At 39.5% G+C, this 19,010-nt stretch overlaps 1 protein-coding gene across 8 annotated transcripts in view; it reads right to left on the reverse strand.

Moving 5' to 3' along the window:
- Positions 1–19,010, reverse strand: part of ARFGEF3 (ARFGEF family member 3) — a 92,078-nt gene that overhangs the window by 42,493 nt on the left and 30,575 nt on the right. For 4 of the 8 annotated variants that reach the window (XM_042017479.1, XM_042017481.1, XM_042017480.1 and 1 more), the window contains exons 5-12: positions 14,478–14,546; positions 11,519–11,650; positions 9,631–9,753; positions 8,102–8,144; positions 7,019–7,097; positions 5,054–5,158; positions 1,579–1,903; positions 111–223 (exon numbers count right to left, since the gene is read on the reverse strand). In XM_042017479.1, coding sequence (XP_041873413.1) covers positions 111–223; positions 1,579–1,903; positions 5,054–5,158; positions 7,019–7,097; positions 8,102–8,144; positions 9,631–9,753; positions 11,519–11,650; positions 14,478–14,546 — 989 coding nt within the window. The remainder of the gene's footprint in view (positions 1–110; positions 224–1,578; positions 1,904–5,053; positions 5,159–7,018; positions 7,098–8,101; positions 8,145–9,630; positions 9,754–11,518; positions 11,651–14,477; positions 14,547–19,010) is intronic. The other 4 variants (XM_042017484.1, XM_042017483.1, XM_042017482.1 and 1 more) reach the window with 3 other exon arrangements.

Below are 19,010 nucleotides of genomic sequence, written 5' to 3' on the forward strand. Positions count from 1 at the left end.
TTTAACCAGGCAGATACCCTGGCTCATATTGGGTATGCTCCTGAACTGCTTAAGTGTTCGGTGTGCACAGGTTTAAGACAGAAGAGGCTAAAGGAGGAAACAAAGCGTACAGCTTGAGAAGATCCAGATGGGACTTTCTTTTAGAAATAGACCTCTTCTTGGATTCTGACTCAGAAGAGCAGGGCCCTGCCAAATCACAAAGCTGCCGAGGACTGCCAAGTATCTGAAAGGAAAGGAAATGGAATTAAGTAGATTATCTAAGCACTATTTAAATACAATAAATAAGTCATAATTCTATCAAGCCCTGGAACCCAAGGTAGCACTACTGTAACTTCTCACAGCAAAGGAAAACAGCACACTGATGTTCTACTTATTAAAGCTACCTTTCCTCTTTTTAAAGGCAGAAAAGCAAGTAAAGGAGAATATTCAGGAAGGATCACATTTAGAAAGTTCTCCAGTGCTTTACATTTTTGACTGAATTTTTTTCATCTGATACTATCCACAAGACAATTTTTATGCCTACATAAGTTATTTTTTATTATAGTTTATACCAAAGGAAGCCTTTCTCCTCAGTCACCTAGTTACAAAATGATGGAATCATGCAAAGATACGCAAAGTGATTCCTTCAGACTCAGCCTGCTGGGTGGCATCTTGTTAATGCCCACCAGGAAATACAAACAAGCATGTACTAATGAGCCCAAAGAGGCAACAGGTACACCCTACACAAAACAACATTACACTAAGCTTTCCCTAAAACTTCAATTACCACCTTGCTACTGTTTAAAATTAGAGAAAGACAATGATAGGATGACTGCTAGTTTAGACAGCAACGAAGTGGGTGGCTGTGTGGTGTTAAGAAAGATTTTTCAGAAACAGAACAGCCTCGGTATGCACAAGCTAGATGAAAAATTCTCTAGGAGATACCACTGTTCCTACAAATTACATGAATTGCCTTGTGTTCCACAACATGAGAAGAAAGGTGCCCATGTGGAATGGAAGAGTCCAAGGTTTCAGATAGTGTTCAAGTAAGACTCCCAGTGCTCCAGTTTTAGTGCTCTCAGAGGCACTGGGCAAAAAGCCAGAATGGACTGGTCTTGAAATGGGTTCTTAAGACATTGGCAGCTTTCTTGTGTCTATTCAAAAAAAGCTCCAAGAAACTGGATTTCAAAAACCTGGCATGTTATCAAAGCATATATGGACCTTAATGCCTGGAAACCACACTGTGAGGATGTGTCTGGGGAAAGATGCCAAAGGAGTTGTGAACTGGATCGTAATGCTCTATCTCACCCAAAAGAGCAGTCATGACTCAGTGACAGGATCTGCTCCACGCGCACCACAGCATGAGCACTGATGGAGCTGCCAGAGTAGCTTGCATTATGGAGACAAATACAGCTATTACAACTGCATAAAGCTATTTGTCAGAGTGGTACTGACATACCAGTTGTGCTCAGAAAGGACAATTTCAACATCCCTATGTGAGAAGGTTTGAAATGGATTGGTATGCACATATCAGGAACACTTACTGTTAAACAAACATTTTGTTTTACATGTCTGGATTTGCACATGTGATTACCCTACCTCTTTCATAATTTTGATGGCTTCTACTCGATGTTGAGGTGGTGGGTAAAGCAATATTCGGTGATACAGAGACTGTAGCACAGGCTTCATGGATTCCACTGACCCCACCAGTCGAACCAGTTCTGCTGCAATATAATATATGGTCCGTGCAACGGGCCCACTAAGGGCAGGTGCCGTGGAAGAACAACCTGAACCCCGGCCATGATCAGAGATCCCTGAGGAAGGTGAATCAGCCTCAAGGCAGATGCTACTGTGGGCAGAGGTGATAGTTTTGTCATGGATTGGATTTCCCAGGATTACTATTAGGGCTGGACACAGTTGCTTCCTGAGAAAGAGAAAAGCAGCAGATGGTAACTGGAAAAAAATACTCTCACAAGAACAGATTGAAAATAGCCCATGGCTAAATGAGATACACACTCTTGTTTTAATGATCAGTCAAACAGCAGTGGTTAGATAGAAAAACAAATTATGCCAGACTTTTTTCATCTCCCAAGCATCAGCATGCTAGTCCATATGGAAATACCTCTGTATGCTGTAGAAACATGGTACTGATTTTGCAAGTTCACGTTGCTGCACACTGCTGTCCCTTTGCAGGATAGTATGCCTGCCTCTTTCACTGGCTGCAGCCTATCACAAGGCAGAAATTCTAGGCTTCTGCTGCTAAGTGTCTCTTTTTCAGTCCAACTTGGGAGCTTTAAAAAAACCTGACTAAACAAGAACTAATCTATGTTAACTAGAAGGCTGAATGTTCCATCACTGAGCAGCACATGCATTTATTTTAGCACCCTTAGTTGTGAGCTTGTTTGGCTGTCTTTTGAGAACATAATTAAAGCTGTCTACAATAACTCAAAGTGCGCATTATACCACTCATATGCCACTACACAGTAAATACCCATCCTTCCTTCAACTGTCTTTCTGCATGAGCACTCATGTTAAGTGATTCAACACGAGCAGATCACTCTTCTGTGGAACAAAAGCCAGCTCAGCACTTTGCTCCATTAGACGTTATTTCAGCTTTGCACTCACACACTTGACATTTTACTTCAGTCTGCAAGACCTTAAATTAAGAAGCCAAGGGCTGCCTGAGAATGAGTCCCAAATCTGGTTTTCACCCACGTCTCAGAGGTTCAAACGAGTGCCTAGAGCAAGCACCCAATTACAAGTAACAATTCATAAAATACATCCTCATAGGTAAGTACATTTTATTTTCTCAAGATTTTTTGCAGTCCTGAATTTTCATTGCTTCTCTTAACAAGATTGTTGAAACAGCTCAGCTTTCTCAAGTCACAGAAGGAAAAACAGCTTTTAATAGGACATCAGATAATGACTTTGAATCTGCTTATTCCATTTATTTCTCCAATCAAGTACATTTCAAAACATATCAATTCACTGCTTAAGAAACATGCCTGTCTCAAAGCAGGCATAATCACAGGTTGCAACAGCAATATATTCCCCACACATCTTAGTCTTATCAAAGTGTTTCTGTATCAAACTATGGAGAATGCTGTCAGAACACAGAGCTAAATCTTCTCTATCTGCTCCCTTCTTTATCTTCTGTTGAGAACTGACTAAAAAGTGCCAGTCAGAGTGAAACCTGTGTGCATGTAGGCAACAGCTCTTTAAAGAACAATGACAGCTACCAGTTTGGATCACAACTTCACTAGACAGGTAATGTATTAGTGTGTACAAAATGTTCAAAATCATGTTTGCAGTTTAAACTGTTTCACATCTTCCTAGTGTTTTGGGTTTTTTTTCCCCCCACTTAAGCAGGTAGCTGAAGCATGCATATTCATTCTTTGGCAGCAGTGCAGGTTAAAAAGTCCCACCCCTGATGGCTTGCCCTCATGGTACACAGTTACAGACACAAACACCTGTACATTTGCAGCATAAACAGGATCATCAAAATGATGTAAATTAAAAATAAAATAGCAAGTGCTTTCTTTTAACTGAGATCATTTCAGTGACCTTGCTTATAGGAAAGCCCCACAATCTGTCACAAAAGGGTTGGGTGAAATTCAAAGGCAGAAACCTCTGAAATGACTCTGCCATGAGAGAGGGAGTTCTGCTCTTATGTTAGAGCTCCAAGAGGCCTCAGCACTGAGTCCTTGTGCAACACTGCCAAGTGTTACCAGTCTAAAGACCTCCCAGTCTTGCAGCCACTGATGTTCCTGGGACAGCAGGGGGAGTTATGGGTGCCTCTACATGTTGTATCCTTAGAATTGGGACCAAGGCACACACTTGAGTTTCAAAAATCACAGGGTAAAAGCACAAGAAACACATTAACAGTCACATATATCTCTCCTTAATACAATCACCTGACTAGGTCACAAGATGGGCACAGACTGCAAGGAACTGCATATTACTTACATTCTTGCTTTATTACTGTAACTCAATTATCCACAGGCAATAAAAATCCCACTATTTCAATCACAAGGAAAGAAGGATTACTTCAGGTGCTTTGAGGTGATGGTATCAAACAATTTAGAGGTAGATATGAAAACCAAAGGTATCAAGCTTTTCTGGTGAAGTGTATTAAAAAGGAGAACTTCTTGATAAAATAGAAGCACCATTAAGACTATTTAGCCTCAACACTTATACAACGATGCAGGTCATAATAAGGATTTTTGGTCACCAGCACATATTTGACATTAATTTTGCTTACCTTCCTGTATTATTGTATCAGAACATTAAGAATCTCAACAGTACCCTCCTATGAAAAGCAGAGCATCTCTATGTTTAATGCCACACACAAATCCAAACTATTGCAGAAAGCATAAGAGATTTTCTGCTCTGGCTAAATCCATTAGACTTCATTACAGTGATAATTCACCACCGGGATTTAATGTGGTAGCTGAGCAGGCGGTCCTAACCAATTTTATATGAGGCACAGAAAGAACTGATAGTAGGTTAATGTTGGAACCCTGGGTTTAGAGAATTTAGGTTTCTGGGATATAACAATATATATATGTATAACAATACGGAGGATTTTGGGTGGGGATTTGTTCTCCTTCTTTTCTCCTTCTTCTTCACAAATCTGGGTGTTCTGGTATTGGGTCAAAAAACCCGCAGTGCGGATCATGAATAGTTAGTTATTGGATTATAAGTAAAAACGAATTAGTTGGCATTTCATAATTGTGTGATTGGGACCTTAAAAGACCTTGGAAGTTAGAGCCATTTTCCACCTTGTTAACTAAGAGGCACATCCCGTGCAGCTGTGCTACAGATAAGAAGATAATAAACATCTAAGTCCGAAGAACAACGTAGCATCTCTGCCTTTTAATCCAAACTCTTAGTAAAAGAACTTGCAAAACAAAGGCAAAGAAGAAAAGAAACGAAAATGGAGAAAATTAATAGGTTAACAGCAAGGTCTGCTCACACCTTGAGACTTTTTACTGGTTTGTTTGCATGGCTGGTGGGAGCAGGTCCTTTTACATTTACAAACTGAGTATTTGCATTAGTCTTCAGATGTACTCACCATATTAGATCAGTGAATCCTTTGTGCTGGTGCATGCTGGGGGAGGAGCTGTTTAGCATGGAGAGGATGCACTCCAAGTAAAGAAGCTGAAGTTGACGATTGTCACTGGCAAAGAAAAGATGCCATTCACATCATATTAAAACAAAGACTATTTAATTTTCTAAAACAACCACTTTAGTTCACTTGAAAATTATACTGTAATTTACAGCAGTGATTTATTTTGCTTCTCTCTATCAATTTACAATGGTGTGATCACCTGCATCATCCCATTTACCTTGTACTGACCACATGCCAATGATCTACTACTACCAAAAAAAAAAGTGAAAAAAGAGGAAGAATAAAACCCAAATAATTACTCAAATTCAATCTAAAACCTTGGGAAGGAAGCCTCAAACAGAGGAAGAGGAGACAACTGAAGATTTTGGACTATTGGGTAGTTTCTTCAGGCAATCTGAAGCATGTTTAGGCTACTCTCTTCTGGTTATTTTATTTTTTTTTTCATGGTGGTGGCCACAATGGTCAAAAGTCAGTGCCTACAGGCATGATAACACGATAACATGGCTTTCAGGGCCTTGCCAGTTACTCTGTCAGAACCATAAACTCAAAGAAAGCCTCATGAGAAATAATATTAAAGAACCTGTGGACACCTGGAACTGATATACTTGTAACATGCACTTTGCCTGTGCCTACTCTTAACATTAACTGCAGGATCCAGAAGACAAGCAAGGCTGAGGTCTGCCTTATGAAAGGAGCATTCCATGGCAACTGCACCCACAGTCTGGTTTGCACTTCTGAGAAAACTAGGATTTAATAACTCTCTTCTGGTCAGAGATGAGAGCTGGAGGAATTCATTTTCTGATACATGATTGTAGGTCAAGGAAGCTGTAAAGAATGGATTTATCTTAACTGAAATTAAGGAGTAAGAAATACCTGGTTTTCTATCACAGCCTGAGTTCCTTTTGTTCACATACATGAATTTTCTTCCAAGTAGAGCAGTATCTGTTTCACAAGCCATGCAGAAAACACTAAATCCTGAGGCTCAAAGCTAGATTTATAACTCTGTGCTATGGAAGGTTGAAAACTGCTGGCTTCTCATATATTTTAAAGGTGATAAATTTTTCCTCACAACAGTCCATGCCTATCTGGAAAGGCACAGGCACTCCAGGTACAGATGCCTTTTTTGCCAACAGCTTTTCTTACAATGTGTCTTCATGCAGATGATCATCATCTTGCAGTTGACACTTGCATGGGCATGCACAGGGCATCCCTGCACTCTTGATTTTATTCTCCCAGATGCTGACACTGATTAAATAATGCTAAGAAAGGCACTCCTCTGTAATTTTGCTGTTATTAGGGACACTCATGGGAAAAAAGTCTGTAGAACTGCACACAGATGCCTGTGCTATCTTCGCCTCTGGTAGCTTCTGAAAATTGTAGAGCATATAACACACTGTCCATAACAACCACATTTTAAAAGTTAAGATCGTGCATTTTCAAGTAGGTAGAGTGTATGATATTCCTAAATTGGAAGAATTATTTGATAATACAAATTACTTCAATTGGATAAATGCTTGCCTAAGAAGGACAGATTTATTAATTCTAAATATAGTTTCTGTTAGGTCTTTCCATGGCTCTTGTACTTGTTATTCTCTCTATGATGGCTATTCCAGCCAGAAAAGAAAACTTCTCCTTGGATTAGTATTTTGCTGCTGTATGGAAGTTAGCCACAGATTAGATTTGCTGGAAGCTCTTTAAAGCTGAACAGTGCACAAAGAAGGCAAATTAGCTCCTCAATTCAAGCGAGGATTAAATTAATGCATCATGAACAATACTTTCTGTAGTAAACACTTCATTGAAGCACAGCTTTGATCCATAATTCCAGAACTACAACAGTACAATCACATGCATCAGTGAAACTCTCAATCTCCAGGTAATAAATTGAAACTATAAATTTAAATAACTCACTTTATGACAGCCTGGAGCTTCTCACAGAGCACACTGAGGACAGATACAACATCATCACAAAGAGACTCAGCTGAAGTACCTCCAAAAAGGACAAAGATCAGAAGCATTACATATGAGCAGCTGGATTACAACCTTAATGGCATCAGAGCTGGTCAGAGCTTCTAAACAAGGGCCAGGGCTACCAAAATTCATAGAGAAGATGCAGTAGGAAAGTCCTAGATTGGAAAGTGATCGCCACAAAATGCAAAAGCAGCAGTATTAACTCCGGAGAGAGCATTAATTGCTTACATGCATTTACAGAAGGTTAGCTGAAATGAAATTCAGATAATAAAATAAGTATACAATTAAATAATAAAAAAGATAGGCCCCAGTATTTCTACACGGCAGCCAATTTCTGTATCTCTCCCTGCAGCTTCTCTCTCTTACACAACTTCTAATGTCTGACCATGTTCTGATCTTATAAAAGAATGCTTGTGCTCTTCAAAGATTTTAGTCTTCATTCACACAAGTTCTCCTACAGAAATCCTCTGTGAAGGTCAAAAGCAGGGACTATCTTTTCTCACTAGAAGATGTTGAAAGTAAAGCTACAATCGGAATAGAAGAACATTCTCTTGTAAAAGAATCACCTGGCAAGTGTAAACACACCTTCAATAGTGATGCGCTTTCAAAAGTAGTCATTATATAATCATATAATATAATATATGACTGAAATAAAATAATCATTTTCAGATTCCACATCCTACTCTGTGAATCTATTTCATTTCAGGAAGTAAAGGCACTTACTAAAATTTTTTCCAGACCACTGGAACTCAATTACAGAAGTTAGCACCTTGAAACAAAAATTTATTACTATGTTGAGTACAATGCTGTTACCATGGTCCAAATGAAGACACAACTGAAAATATCAGGAGCTAACAGGACTGTCTCAGCTCCTACCACAGGGAACAGAGAGAACATCAAACTATGGAGAAGTTATGAAACCCTAAGGGTGCAACTCCCATGACATCAAACAGCACTGTGTTGATAAAAGGAAAGTTAAGAATAAAAAAGTTGGATTGGAAGGAGTCACTAAAAAAGTATTACCTTGACTCTTGAATTTCTGCAAGGTGTCAGGGTTTTCAGCTGTCTGTCGAGGAAAGACAAAGGAGGTGTAATTGGTGCAAGGAGCAGAAGAATACTATAGAAGCAATAACTTAACAGCAGAACTTTCTTAAATTCATGTCCTCTATCTATTTCGGGTTTTTTGTTTGCTAGGGTTTTTAAGTGAAGCTTTTGCAAAACATTTAAAAAAATTCCTTAAGATCTGATTTAACAGTCATTTAGATTTAAGGAAATTGCATCTCAATGATGTTGAAAGCTTTGTAAGTCCTTAAGGGATTTCCTACACCTAAAACAACTCAGTAATAATTAGGCATGTAAATTGCATTGAAAATAACTGAGAGGAAAGCATAGTTTAGACTTCACAAACTACTTAGAAACCAAAATCAATGGAGTATTAGAGAGTTTAGAACACTGACAATGCTAATGTTACAGTATCAACAGAATTAATGGCAGTCAGGAAATGGAAATGAGCTCTTATATCGTTTGGTTCAGCTGCGGTATGGGATTCTTCCTACCAGTGCACAACAGGGTCAAGCCAAGTTCTTCTCTCAAGCATCAGTAACAAACTGCCAGGAACTACATGCAGCTCTCATACCCTTTTACCTACTCCTCAGCTAAGAAAAGAACTAACAAAATTGAATTTGCAGACCCAAACTGGTTTTGTTTGTTTGAGGGTTTTTTTGGGTAAATGCTTTGGCTGGTAAAATGAACCTACTTAGCACAAACAGAAGACAAGTTTACTTAAACTGATTAATTCTTTTTGCCATTGCTCAGCAGGATAAAAGCAATCTAGTCTACTAATCCAAAATAGACGTGATCATCTTAACCCAAAGCAGATCTAAGGAAAAGAAATCTGTGCAACTACAGTCCTTAAAATTTCCTAATAAATAGAAACTGGCTTTTACAAATAGTACTTCTTTGACAATATGATATTATACAAAGCAGTACAAACAAATGTAAGAAGCCAATGTAATTCCACATTTACCCAGAACATTTACAGTTTTGCTGAAAATGTGCTTGGATGTCATTCAAACAGCTCTTATGGATTTTAATAATGAAATAAATAAATTTTTTTTTGCTAACAAAGAAAAAAATAATTTTATTAACTTAAAATTATCTTCTATTAAAAAAGTGGAAGAAAAACTTCAATTACACTTTCTTTAATTGAGAATCTGCTCTTGTTACATAAATATTTGTCATGCAAAAACTTTTGGCAGAAGGATTTCAATAAACTTTAGAAAAACAAGCAAACAAAATAAAAGAATGGAAAAGGCTGAGGCAGCCTGACATCAGAACAAAGTCTGTTTTGGATAATGGAAGGAAAAAAAAACCAAATCAGCCCGCTAGAGCTGACAATGTGAGAGCTCTGAGGCAGGCATAATCAGAGCTCAAAAAAGCTTTTAAACAGGATTAATTGAGGAAGTGTCAAATAAAAGCCATAAGGCATTCAGAGAAACAAAACGGTACGCAGCCATGGACATGGAACCATTTGTTGATGCCAGAAGGCTCACCATGTTTTCCTGCTTTTGTCGTAACTGTAAAGTCAAGTCACTCAACATTTGGCTGAGGGTTGCCCGCACAGCGGTGTTAATGCTCCGCTGGTGACAGCTAGATACATATGTCTCAATGCAAACCTGATGAGGAAACAAGACAGCAGTACAAAAAGATGAACTGTCACTTGCCAGGAACACATTTTAGGAGGATACCAAGGTCTCTTGCATGCAGAGAGTCAGCCTTCCTTACTATTTCTCATTGCTTTATTAGCGCATTAGAAGTTTTCAGCAGTATGGAAACCAAGTAAGCAGCATCTAGAAGCAGCCTGCAATTCATCAGTCTCACAGCTGCAGAAATGGTGGGGCAAAACCAGCAAAGTCTCCTGTCAAACCCAAGTGATTTTGGTACTTGCCTTGCTCTGTACAGAATTCATTAAATGCTGCTTTGATTGTTCATTTCTTGATACTTACTGTAACTACCCCTCTGCAAGTCTATGTCTGCAATGTTAAATACCTTCCAATTTTTCAAGCATGTGGCTTCTGATGTACAGGTATTTGCCACTTTTTCTGTGGTAATTATTACATACTGTAACACATCTGAAAGCCTTTGAAGGCCTTTCTTAACACAGAAAATACAAGAGCACTTTACCATAAATAACACAAACAATTGCCTTTTAATAACTGGCAATCCAGCAGAGGGCTCCTCTGCTCAGAGATCCCATGGGAGCCAAGGTAGCAGTAGGAGAACACTGATGGATCATCCCAACTCCATGCCCAGCTGGTGGCAGTTTTCTGTCAATGTGCTGTGCCCGGAGAGGTGCTTGACCTTTGCCCCAGCACAAATGGCTGCCAAAGTGTTACACACTAGGATCCTGTGGACAGCACACTGAAAAGCGCAGGTTCTATCCTTCATCAGATACTTCATGGGAGGTGTTGGGTCTCTGTAACTGGAGCAAACAGTTTAAGCACCCTGCACAGTAACTACTAAGTAGATAAACGTCTTGATGGAGCTGAGTGGGTTTGTGACAGAACTGTACAATACAGTCTTTTTGAGGAAGCAGTTTTGGTCCTTTGTCCTACACTAAGCTTTATCGTTCACTATGACCACAAGAAGAATTCCCAAAATCCAAACCAAGCAACCAACCAAAAAAGAAAAAAAAAAACTGAACAATTGCTCACATACTTTTATATTTTTCAGTTTTAGTGGTTTCATTCTGCCACTGTTTAGATATATAACTAGCAAGAACTGTAAATATAAATTGAACTAGCTTTGAAAAAATTATTAAAAATATAAATTATTAAAAATATAAATATACAGTATAAATTATATGCATCAGAAGTATACATAAATGCACCTGGTGTACATTTTTGAATGAGAAGGGTATTATATGATGTAAAGTCATTTTTATAGTTCCCTAATGAGGATGAGTTTTTAAGAGGGAAAAATTAAAGTGATCTGATTACACAGTCTAATCAATACGGCCATGGGCACACAAACAAGACTCTTGATTCTTTCTAACTGCCACTGAAATGAAACCAAGCTATCAATCAGTCAGTGATGCAGATGTTCTTGTAAGCTGGTCTGGACCAACTCTGCCTGTCATTCACCTATCACTTGAACTCCAGCGGACAAATAACCCTAAAAGCCTGCTAACCACATACAGCCCTTCACAGAGGCCAAACCATTCCAGTGGAGATCATTCTTTTTGAGCGGTAAGCCTTTTTCTAGAGTACCTGAATTAATTAATGGAATACCATTCTTAGAGGTAGGCTGACTTTCTGGAAAGAGCATGGTTGGTACCTCCTTATTCTCTCCCCTCCGCATGCGAGCTAATAAGCAACAGTACTGTCCACTTGAGTTCCAATCTTACAGAAGGTCTGTGTTCTAAATGGCTGGGCAAGGTACCTTTTGAAAAGCCACTGATGAAGAAGCAGCAGTAAAAATGCGAGAGCTCAGGGCTCCAAAGAGGTGTGCAATGGACATTTTGATCATTTCATGCATTCGGGGACTTCCAGCTCTATGGCATGCAAAACACAACTAAGAGCAAAACACAGAAGGGTTAGCTAATGAAACACAACAGAGTCAATCAAAATAAACCTCCAAAAGACACACTGGAGCAACAAACACACACATAAAAACAAGCAACAGCATCAACTGAATTTTCTTGCAAGTGTCTAGGCAAGCATGGGAAGGTGCACAGGGGAAGATTTAGTCTATTTTTAATACTGTTAATCTATTTTCAATACTATTATTTCAATACTATTAATAAATACTTAGGCCACAAATTATAGTACTCTTCATGTTGGATGCTTCCTTAATTTGAAGCTGATAAGGTTCAGAAAGATTTGGAGTGCCACTGTTTTGTACACATGAATTGCAAATGCTCAGGCAGTGCAAAATAGCCAGACTGTAGCTTTGTTTGTCAGAGATAGTCCTCAGAGAGTTCTACCAGTAACAAAGGCAGCACCTTTCCAATCCTGGAAAGTGGAGTGGCTCTACTTGCTACAGAGTGCAGGGTAGGAAAAGTAAGGGACCAACATGGAAAGAAATGTTAAATAGCATGGGCACTGGAACAGAAAGTTCCTCTCTGCCACCTGTCCCTTAAAGCAAGTCAGAAGGTTAACCAAATGCTGAACTGAGAAATGATTTTCTGTTTCCTACTGCTTATACATTGGAAGATTCAGATACAAAGGCATAGCGATTCCAGCTGTTAAAGTCTTTGCCTTACCTAAAGCCGGGGCAGGAGGAACCTGGGGAAGCATGTACATGCCTGGTAGGATTTGCTATTTAGGAAGACCTAGGAATTCTCTAAGGCCTAGTATTTTCTCAAGAAGTGTGGAGAAAATAACTGTACCCCCAAACACTCCAAACAGAAGCAAGCACACTCAATATTACTGCTTGTAATACTGGGTGTGTACCAAAATACCAAAAAATGAGAAGGAACACGTCTCTAAATGTCTACAGACACTTGGGAGTGTAGGACATGTAAATAATATTTACATTCCTTCACGGACACTGCTTTCACTGACGGAAATGAGTTTTGTTTGCCTTGCCGGCACATCTCATCATGCGTTAGAGTCTTGCTCACCATAAAAGACAAGAACTCTCATTGTCCTAATTTGTATCAGTACACTAGCAAAGTTTTTTAAAACCAGGTTAGTCTTCTCAGAATGAAAATGAAGTGCAACTACCAAGAACAGCAGTTTCACATCAATCTGTGAAAGACAACTACCATTTTTCAGAATGCTTTTGATGAATAACAACCCTGCTGTTTAGAGAGAGAATAGAAAATATTATTTCTGATTATTTCTACAGTTTATAGCATACAGACCATGACTGATTGACCATTTCCCCCAGTCTTAGGTAATGCTCTTAAAGATTGAAAGCTGAAGGGTTTAGAGTCATCAAATGCTTTTGCCAGCAAGTACTTTGTTTAATCTAGAGGTCTTTACCTACAGCAAAGAGATGCACTAAGCTGAATTCATCAGCTTTTGCCTCGCATGTTAGGAAGTCTGTGAGAATATGTGAGAAAAACTGCAGTAGGGGAAATTATCTGTATTTTTTTCAGTGTGCAACACTGACATAAAGAGGGTTTAGTAGAAATCTAAAAATTGTGGCTTGCTTTAAGTAGCAATTCAGTTCATCCTTGCTGCAGCATCTACAGATGGGGCTTACGAAGACCTCCAAAAATAGCCCACACCTTATGGTCTCACCTAGCACAAGAGAAACCAAAATCTAAGCTGTGCTAATCTAGAATGATTACTATATTTTTTTTATCCTGTATATGTTATATACATGAACTATTTATGTTGTATCCTTGCCTGTTAAAACTCATTTTTTACAAAATGGAGGTAGTTTTCTTTGGTTCCCTGTTATCCCTACAACTCCTTTCTCAGCTTCCAATAAGATAACACAAGGTCAGTTTTATTCTTAAACTCAGAAAATACTGTAACTTCCAGCTAAAGTAAGCTATTTTCACATGGGATGTTGTTTTTTTTTACAAAAACCCCCATGCCAAATACCAAAAAAATGAGAAGGCACACATCTCTAAATGTCTACAGACACTTGAGAGTGTAGGACATGTAAATAATATTTACATTCCTTCACAGACACTAGCTCTGCCCATACCGTAATAACAATGTAATTTTATAATAGATTCTGCACACAGGAGTGTGTGTGGCACAGGAGGATTAAGTGTTCCTGTGCATCTTCTCTAACCTGAACAAACAGTCCCATGGCTGGCAACAGAGTGTATTAAAAATATCACCCACCTAAAAAAGGCTCACTTAATATGCCTGCAGGTATGTTTTTCTACAACCAAAGCTCCCTTACAATTTAATTCATACTAAAATCTAATGGACTAGAGGGAATAGAGTGACTAATAGCCTAATGGATGTAGAAGCATAATAAATGTTTTACTTGGATGTGTCAGGAAAGAGATACACACAATGAACATTGAGGAACTTGTGCTAACATGGCACACTATGGCTTACACGCTTCTCTTGAGGACACTTCATTAGTGTTAGACTTGCAACCAGTAAGAAATCAGCACAGTGCTGTTTTATAAAGAACTCAAGAGAACCTTTCTACTGCAAAAAAGCAAAATAAAGTAAATATGAGGAGTAGTAAATGTGCAATGCTGTAATATACAATTATCAGTCAGCTTCCAAGAGTGCCTTCCCATGCAAGCCCAAACCTGCCCAACTTGCAACTATTTCTTAACAACAGACATTAGGTAATATCAGTCCTAAAGACAGTAGATGTTTTTCAGACTAGCTCAGTTTCAGGTTACATATGGAAGACACACTCTAGGTAGCGGGGAAAGGTTAAGTGACACAAGCTGTGGTATAACAGAAGCACTTACCTCAGCAATCTTCAACACCGAACTCCCATTCAGCTCAAAGGTGGAGGTATATGTTATACAGAGCAAGACCTTGCATCAAAAGAGAGGAAATGAAAAAAATTAAGTTTCAATCATTATTGAGTCTTTTTCCCACCCATGTGCTTCTAGCCACATCTCCTTCCAATTCTTAGAACAGCATCAGAAGCTTCTTAGCACCGTGTGTTACTGGGATAGAGGAGATCCTCCTGAGAAGCCACATCTGTTGGCCCTAGAGGCACCACCCAATGGATTACTTATTGCCGTCTCCTACATATGACCGCCAAAAGCAAGACCATCCAGTGATCAACTCTGGCCTTGGACCCCTATTCATATTTTAGCCACAAGCTTTGCATGATTTATAATCAGTCCTTGCATTCATTTCTATCAATATAACAAAAGAGGAAGGAAAAATGCATACAATGCAAGTTATTACTTAAGTGGCACAGATAGATAAGTATTATGTGAAACAAGCCATTAATTACTGCATGACACGAGGATTTCCGAGCATAGGATATTTCCAGTAAGTGTATTACAGTCACTTGATAATGAGTAAAAACCAATCCATAAACCCCAGTCCATGAAGGGAGGCTTGTCCTGTCCTGAATTCAGCAGGAGAAATAAGGAACTAAAAGCCCAATTCAACCCAATTGAGTTGATAAAAGTCCAGTTGAAGAGAAGGGGAGTGACAATGTGATGTGAACCACCAGGGCAAATGGATGAGTGGGGCAATGCGGTGAGAGGAACTGTGGTGCGATGCCTTTCATGTCTGGAGATGTCCTCCCTCCCTCCTGTCTTCCTTTTCAATCTCTCCTGCCTCACAGAAGACAGAGTCTCAGCTACTGCTTTCTGTCCTTCAAAGCATAAAATTCCTCCAGTACCAGAATTTATGTTTTGCTTGGTCTGAAATAGTATGAGTTTCTTGGGATAAGTGTACCAGCAATCACAATTACAAATATCAATCACATTAACACTTATGTATTGGTCCCCACAACTTCTCAGCCCTACTCAGAACTACCGTTCTCTGCTTCACAAGGAAATCCGGGCCATCAGATAAGTCAACATTACTGGGTGTTAACTAGAAGCAAAGTACAGAAGAGTCTGTCCACAGGTGAGTGTGACATCTTCCTGAAGGAGGACATAAATAAACTGTTTTGCATTTTGAGATTCACACTGAAAAGTTTCTATACACTGAAATGCACTGCACCTTTACCAATGTTTTGCTCAGCAGAAAAACTGTATTTCACTACAGGATGTCACACTGTAGTGGTTTGGTCCAAAATACTCATTACTGTTTATCTGCTGTGAGATAAGAATTAGGAGAAATGCAAAACAGGCACCAAACTTGAAAGAATATAAAGAAGTTTATTAACAGACCTAAAAGAAGAAGGAAAAAAAATTATACCACCTTCAGAACTCTCCTCCTCCCCCCACCTTCCTCCCTTCTCCCACTGACAATGTGAAAAGACAACCCTTAAGATGTTCAGTCTGTTTACCACTTCCATAATAACCTTGTTCAGTCCATTTAGAAAGAGAAGTCTCTTCTTGCTCATGCTATGAAAACATTATCACAACGAGACAGCCGCCCACTTCCAAATATCGTTCAGTCCATTTAGGAAGAGGAGTCTCTCTGCCTGCGTGTGAGTCCTTTCCCCCGACTTGCAGCTTTTCCCGCAACTGCTTTCGAGGGTCCACTCTTGAAGTTTTTTGGGGTACAATTTTAAGGTTGAGCCGTTCAGAAACAAAAACAGAGGCCCTTCTCCTTCCCTGGGAGCAAAGGGTCTTCATCATCTTCATCTTTAGGACTATCTCTGGGAGCATCTCTACGGACTGAGGTTTTCTCCTTTCCCGTTCGGAGCAAAAGTCCTCATCTGGTTCATCTCTAGGGACTGAGGTTTTCTCCTTTCCCGTTTGGAGCAAAAGTCCTCATCTGGTTCATCTCTCCCTGTCCAAACTTCTCATGAAATTACAGCTGCGTCAGCATCTGCCTATCTCAGCGCAGGTGCTTTTGCTCACGAGTTGAACACTCCACCCCCCATATCTTCATGAAATTACAACGGGATACTCTGATATATCATAGCTTCACAACAGAATTTCAGCTTTAAGCATCTCCTCTCTCTCTTCCCTCAGGTTTTCAGCTCTTCACAGCAATAAAAGGGTTAATCTCACCTCGGCCTTGCAGCTTTGCAGCTGGAATGTTGAATTTTTCTTATCGCAGTGGAGAGGGGGGAGAGCCGAGCCGCTCCGGCTGCCCACGGCAAGGCAGTGGGGGGGGTTCCATGGCTGGAACAGGTCCATGGCTTCAGGATGGCCGTGGCCCGGCCCAGCCTGGCCCAGGCAGGGCCTGGCCGGGCCCGCTGGCCCCCACACGGGGCCCGCAGCCACCTGTGCCAGCGCCGGAAACGAGAGAGAGCTTGGAGGGGGAGTTTGCCTATTCTTAAATGTGGATCACAGAGGTGATCACAACTTTAAGTGGCTTAGAGAATTGTCCGTATTCAAACTGGCCAGCTGATAGGTTCTGTCAGTTCCCAGAGGAAACTGTAAGCACCCCTTAGCAAGGACGTCCCTTCCGGGACTACGCTTGCTAACCTATGACACACACCTTACTCCAAGGCTGTAGGGTTTTCTGTTTGTTTGCTTTTTTTTTAATAAATAAAATACCAATCAGAAGCCTGATCTGTTCTTACAGAAGATGATATTACTACAAAACGTGTTCCAAGTAAACCATTGTGTAATGGCAATTTTACAGTTTTCTGTACATATTATCTTGCCTTGACTCTCAGTCCTTCATAAATAAGAGGTTGAACAATGTGGATAAATACTAGAGGAAGTGACAACAAAAAAGGGCACGCTACTCTTATGAATTAAATAGTCCTGCACTAGAAACTCTTTTTTAGACATTTAGCATTTATCTTTAGAGCAAAGCAACGTTTCTGAGCCAAGTTCCTTCTTCATGGTTTCTCTTTTCTTCGAAATGGACAAAATGGATTTTCTTATCTTAAAAGTGTTACACAGCCCAGCTCAGTATTACAAGGAGATATACGAGCTACAGAGCACTTGAACTTGCCAGAGAAAGCAATCTAATTCTAACCGCAAATGATTAAGAACGCTGTACTTTGTATTTCTTGATAGGAACTCCACAAATTTCTCTGCAATCCATAACATTTACTGGTACATGCACAAGTGCCAGTGAAAGTGAACTGTGGTACCTCTCTTCCTGTCCACAGAGCAAATTCTACAGAACAACAGGAAAGTAAACAGTCAATTATAAAAACTCTCAATAATCTCATTTGGCTAATAAGTACGTAAGCTTTAAGGGCTGATATTTCCATCTGCTGCTCAGTCCATATGTGCAAAATTTAAAACTTTGAAGTTAAACAATTTTATTGAGCACTAACTGGATTCTAAACTGGCCAGCCTCACAGTCAGCTGTTGGGCCTCACTTTCTCAACTATTAATTACCCTGAAATTTTATTGACATTTCTAATAGCTGTGAGAGCTCAGCAACCAGCTAAAAATATATATTCAGTACTTAAGGAAAAACTGATTTGTACTGTCCAGACACTGCTGGGTTAAACACAGGTGTAAAACACAGTTCCTAAACACAGAGACAGACAACTGTTACCTCCTACTGACAAATCTCTTCTTACCACGCTAAGAGCTGCGATGGACATCCATGACTAATCCTATTCAGTAGTTTGTGTGTCCTGATTTTCCCTTCTTGTAAAACCTTATTTACTTCATGTGATTTTCTGCTCTCTTGTCCCATCTTGGCTTTGTAGGATGTGTTACTATCTAATGCTTTCTACAGATCAAAACCCAGATGCCAATACACTACAATGCATGGAAGGACACGCCAGTTCAGGCATTCTTTTAAGTCTTTGCTCTTCAAAATATCTTTCTTCCCCTCTTTTTTTTTTTTTTTAATTTCCCTCTTTTATAGAGCTGAACTGTGAAAACTTAGTGCATATATATACATGTGCATATATATACTCCTTTCTGTCACAAATGCCAAAAAACCTGCATGTAACGTGAATGACAGAAACATCAGAGATCAAGTTCAGTAAGGAAGTGATGATCAAAACCTTGCTATGAAGCAATAGAGAATTTCAGCAGAAGACTGCTAAGTTTTGACTGCTACTGTTTGTAAAAAAAAAGATCTGGGAACCCACTAGCTAGAGAAAGGGCATACGATCTGATGCAGTCAAATGACAGAAGCACAAGTTATCGGCCAGTATATTCTTGCCTTACTCCACTGCTCCACCTTCCCTCACAAATCATTTGTATGTTCTGAAACACCATCTCTGACCAATACACAAGACTACTCTCAGCTATGATTTCCATCAGCGCTGCTATAGGGCTCATTTACAGTCTTGGCGATGATCCAAACACTTAACTTGCATGTTTTCCCATTTATGTGGAACAAACAGGAAGACAGCAGGCTCCTCTTTTAAATTACTGGATGAAAAATGGGATCAAAACCAACCAAACAAAACCAAACTTAATCATTCACATCCA

This window comes from Corvus kubaryi, unplaced genomic scaffold (genome assembly GCF_017639235.1).
Source record: "Corvus kubaryi isolate FWS band 111438036 unplaced genomic scaffold, C.kubaryi_AGA036_p1.0 split3-73, whole genome shotgun sequence".
In the NCBI taxonomy this organism is placed as follows: Eukaryota; Metazoa; Chordata; class Aves; order Passeriformes; family Corvidae; genus Corvus; species Corvus kubaryi.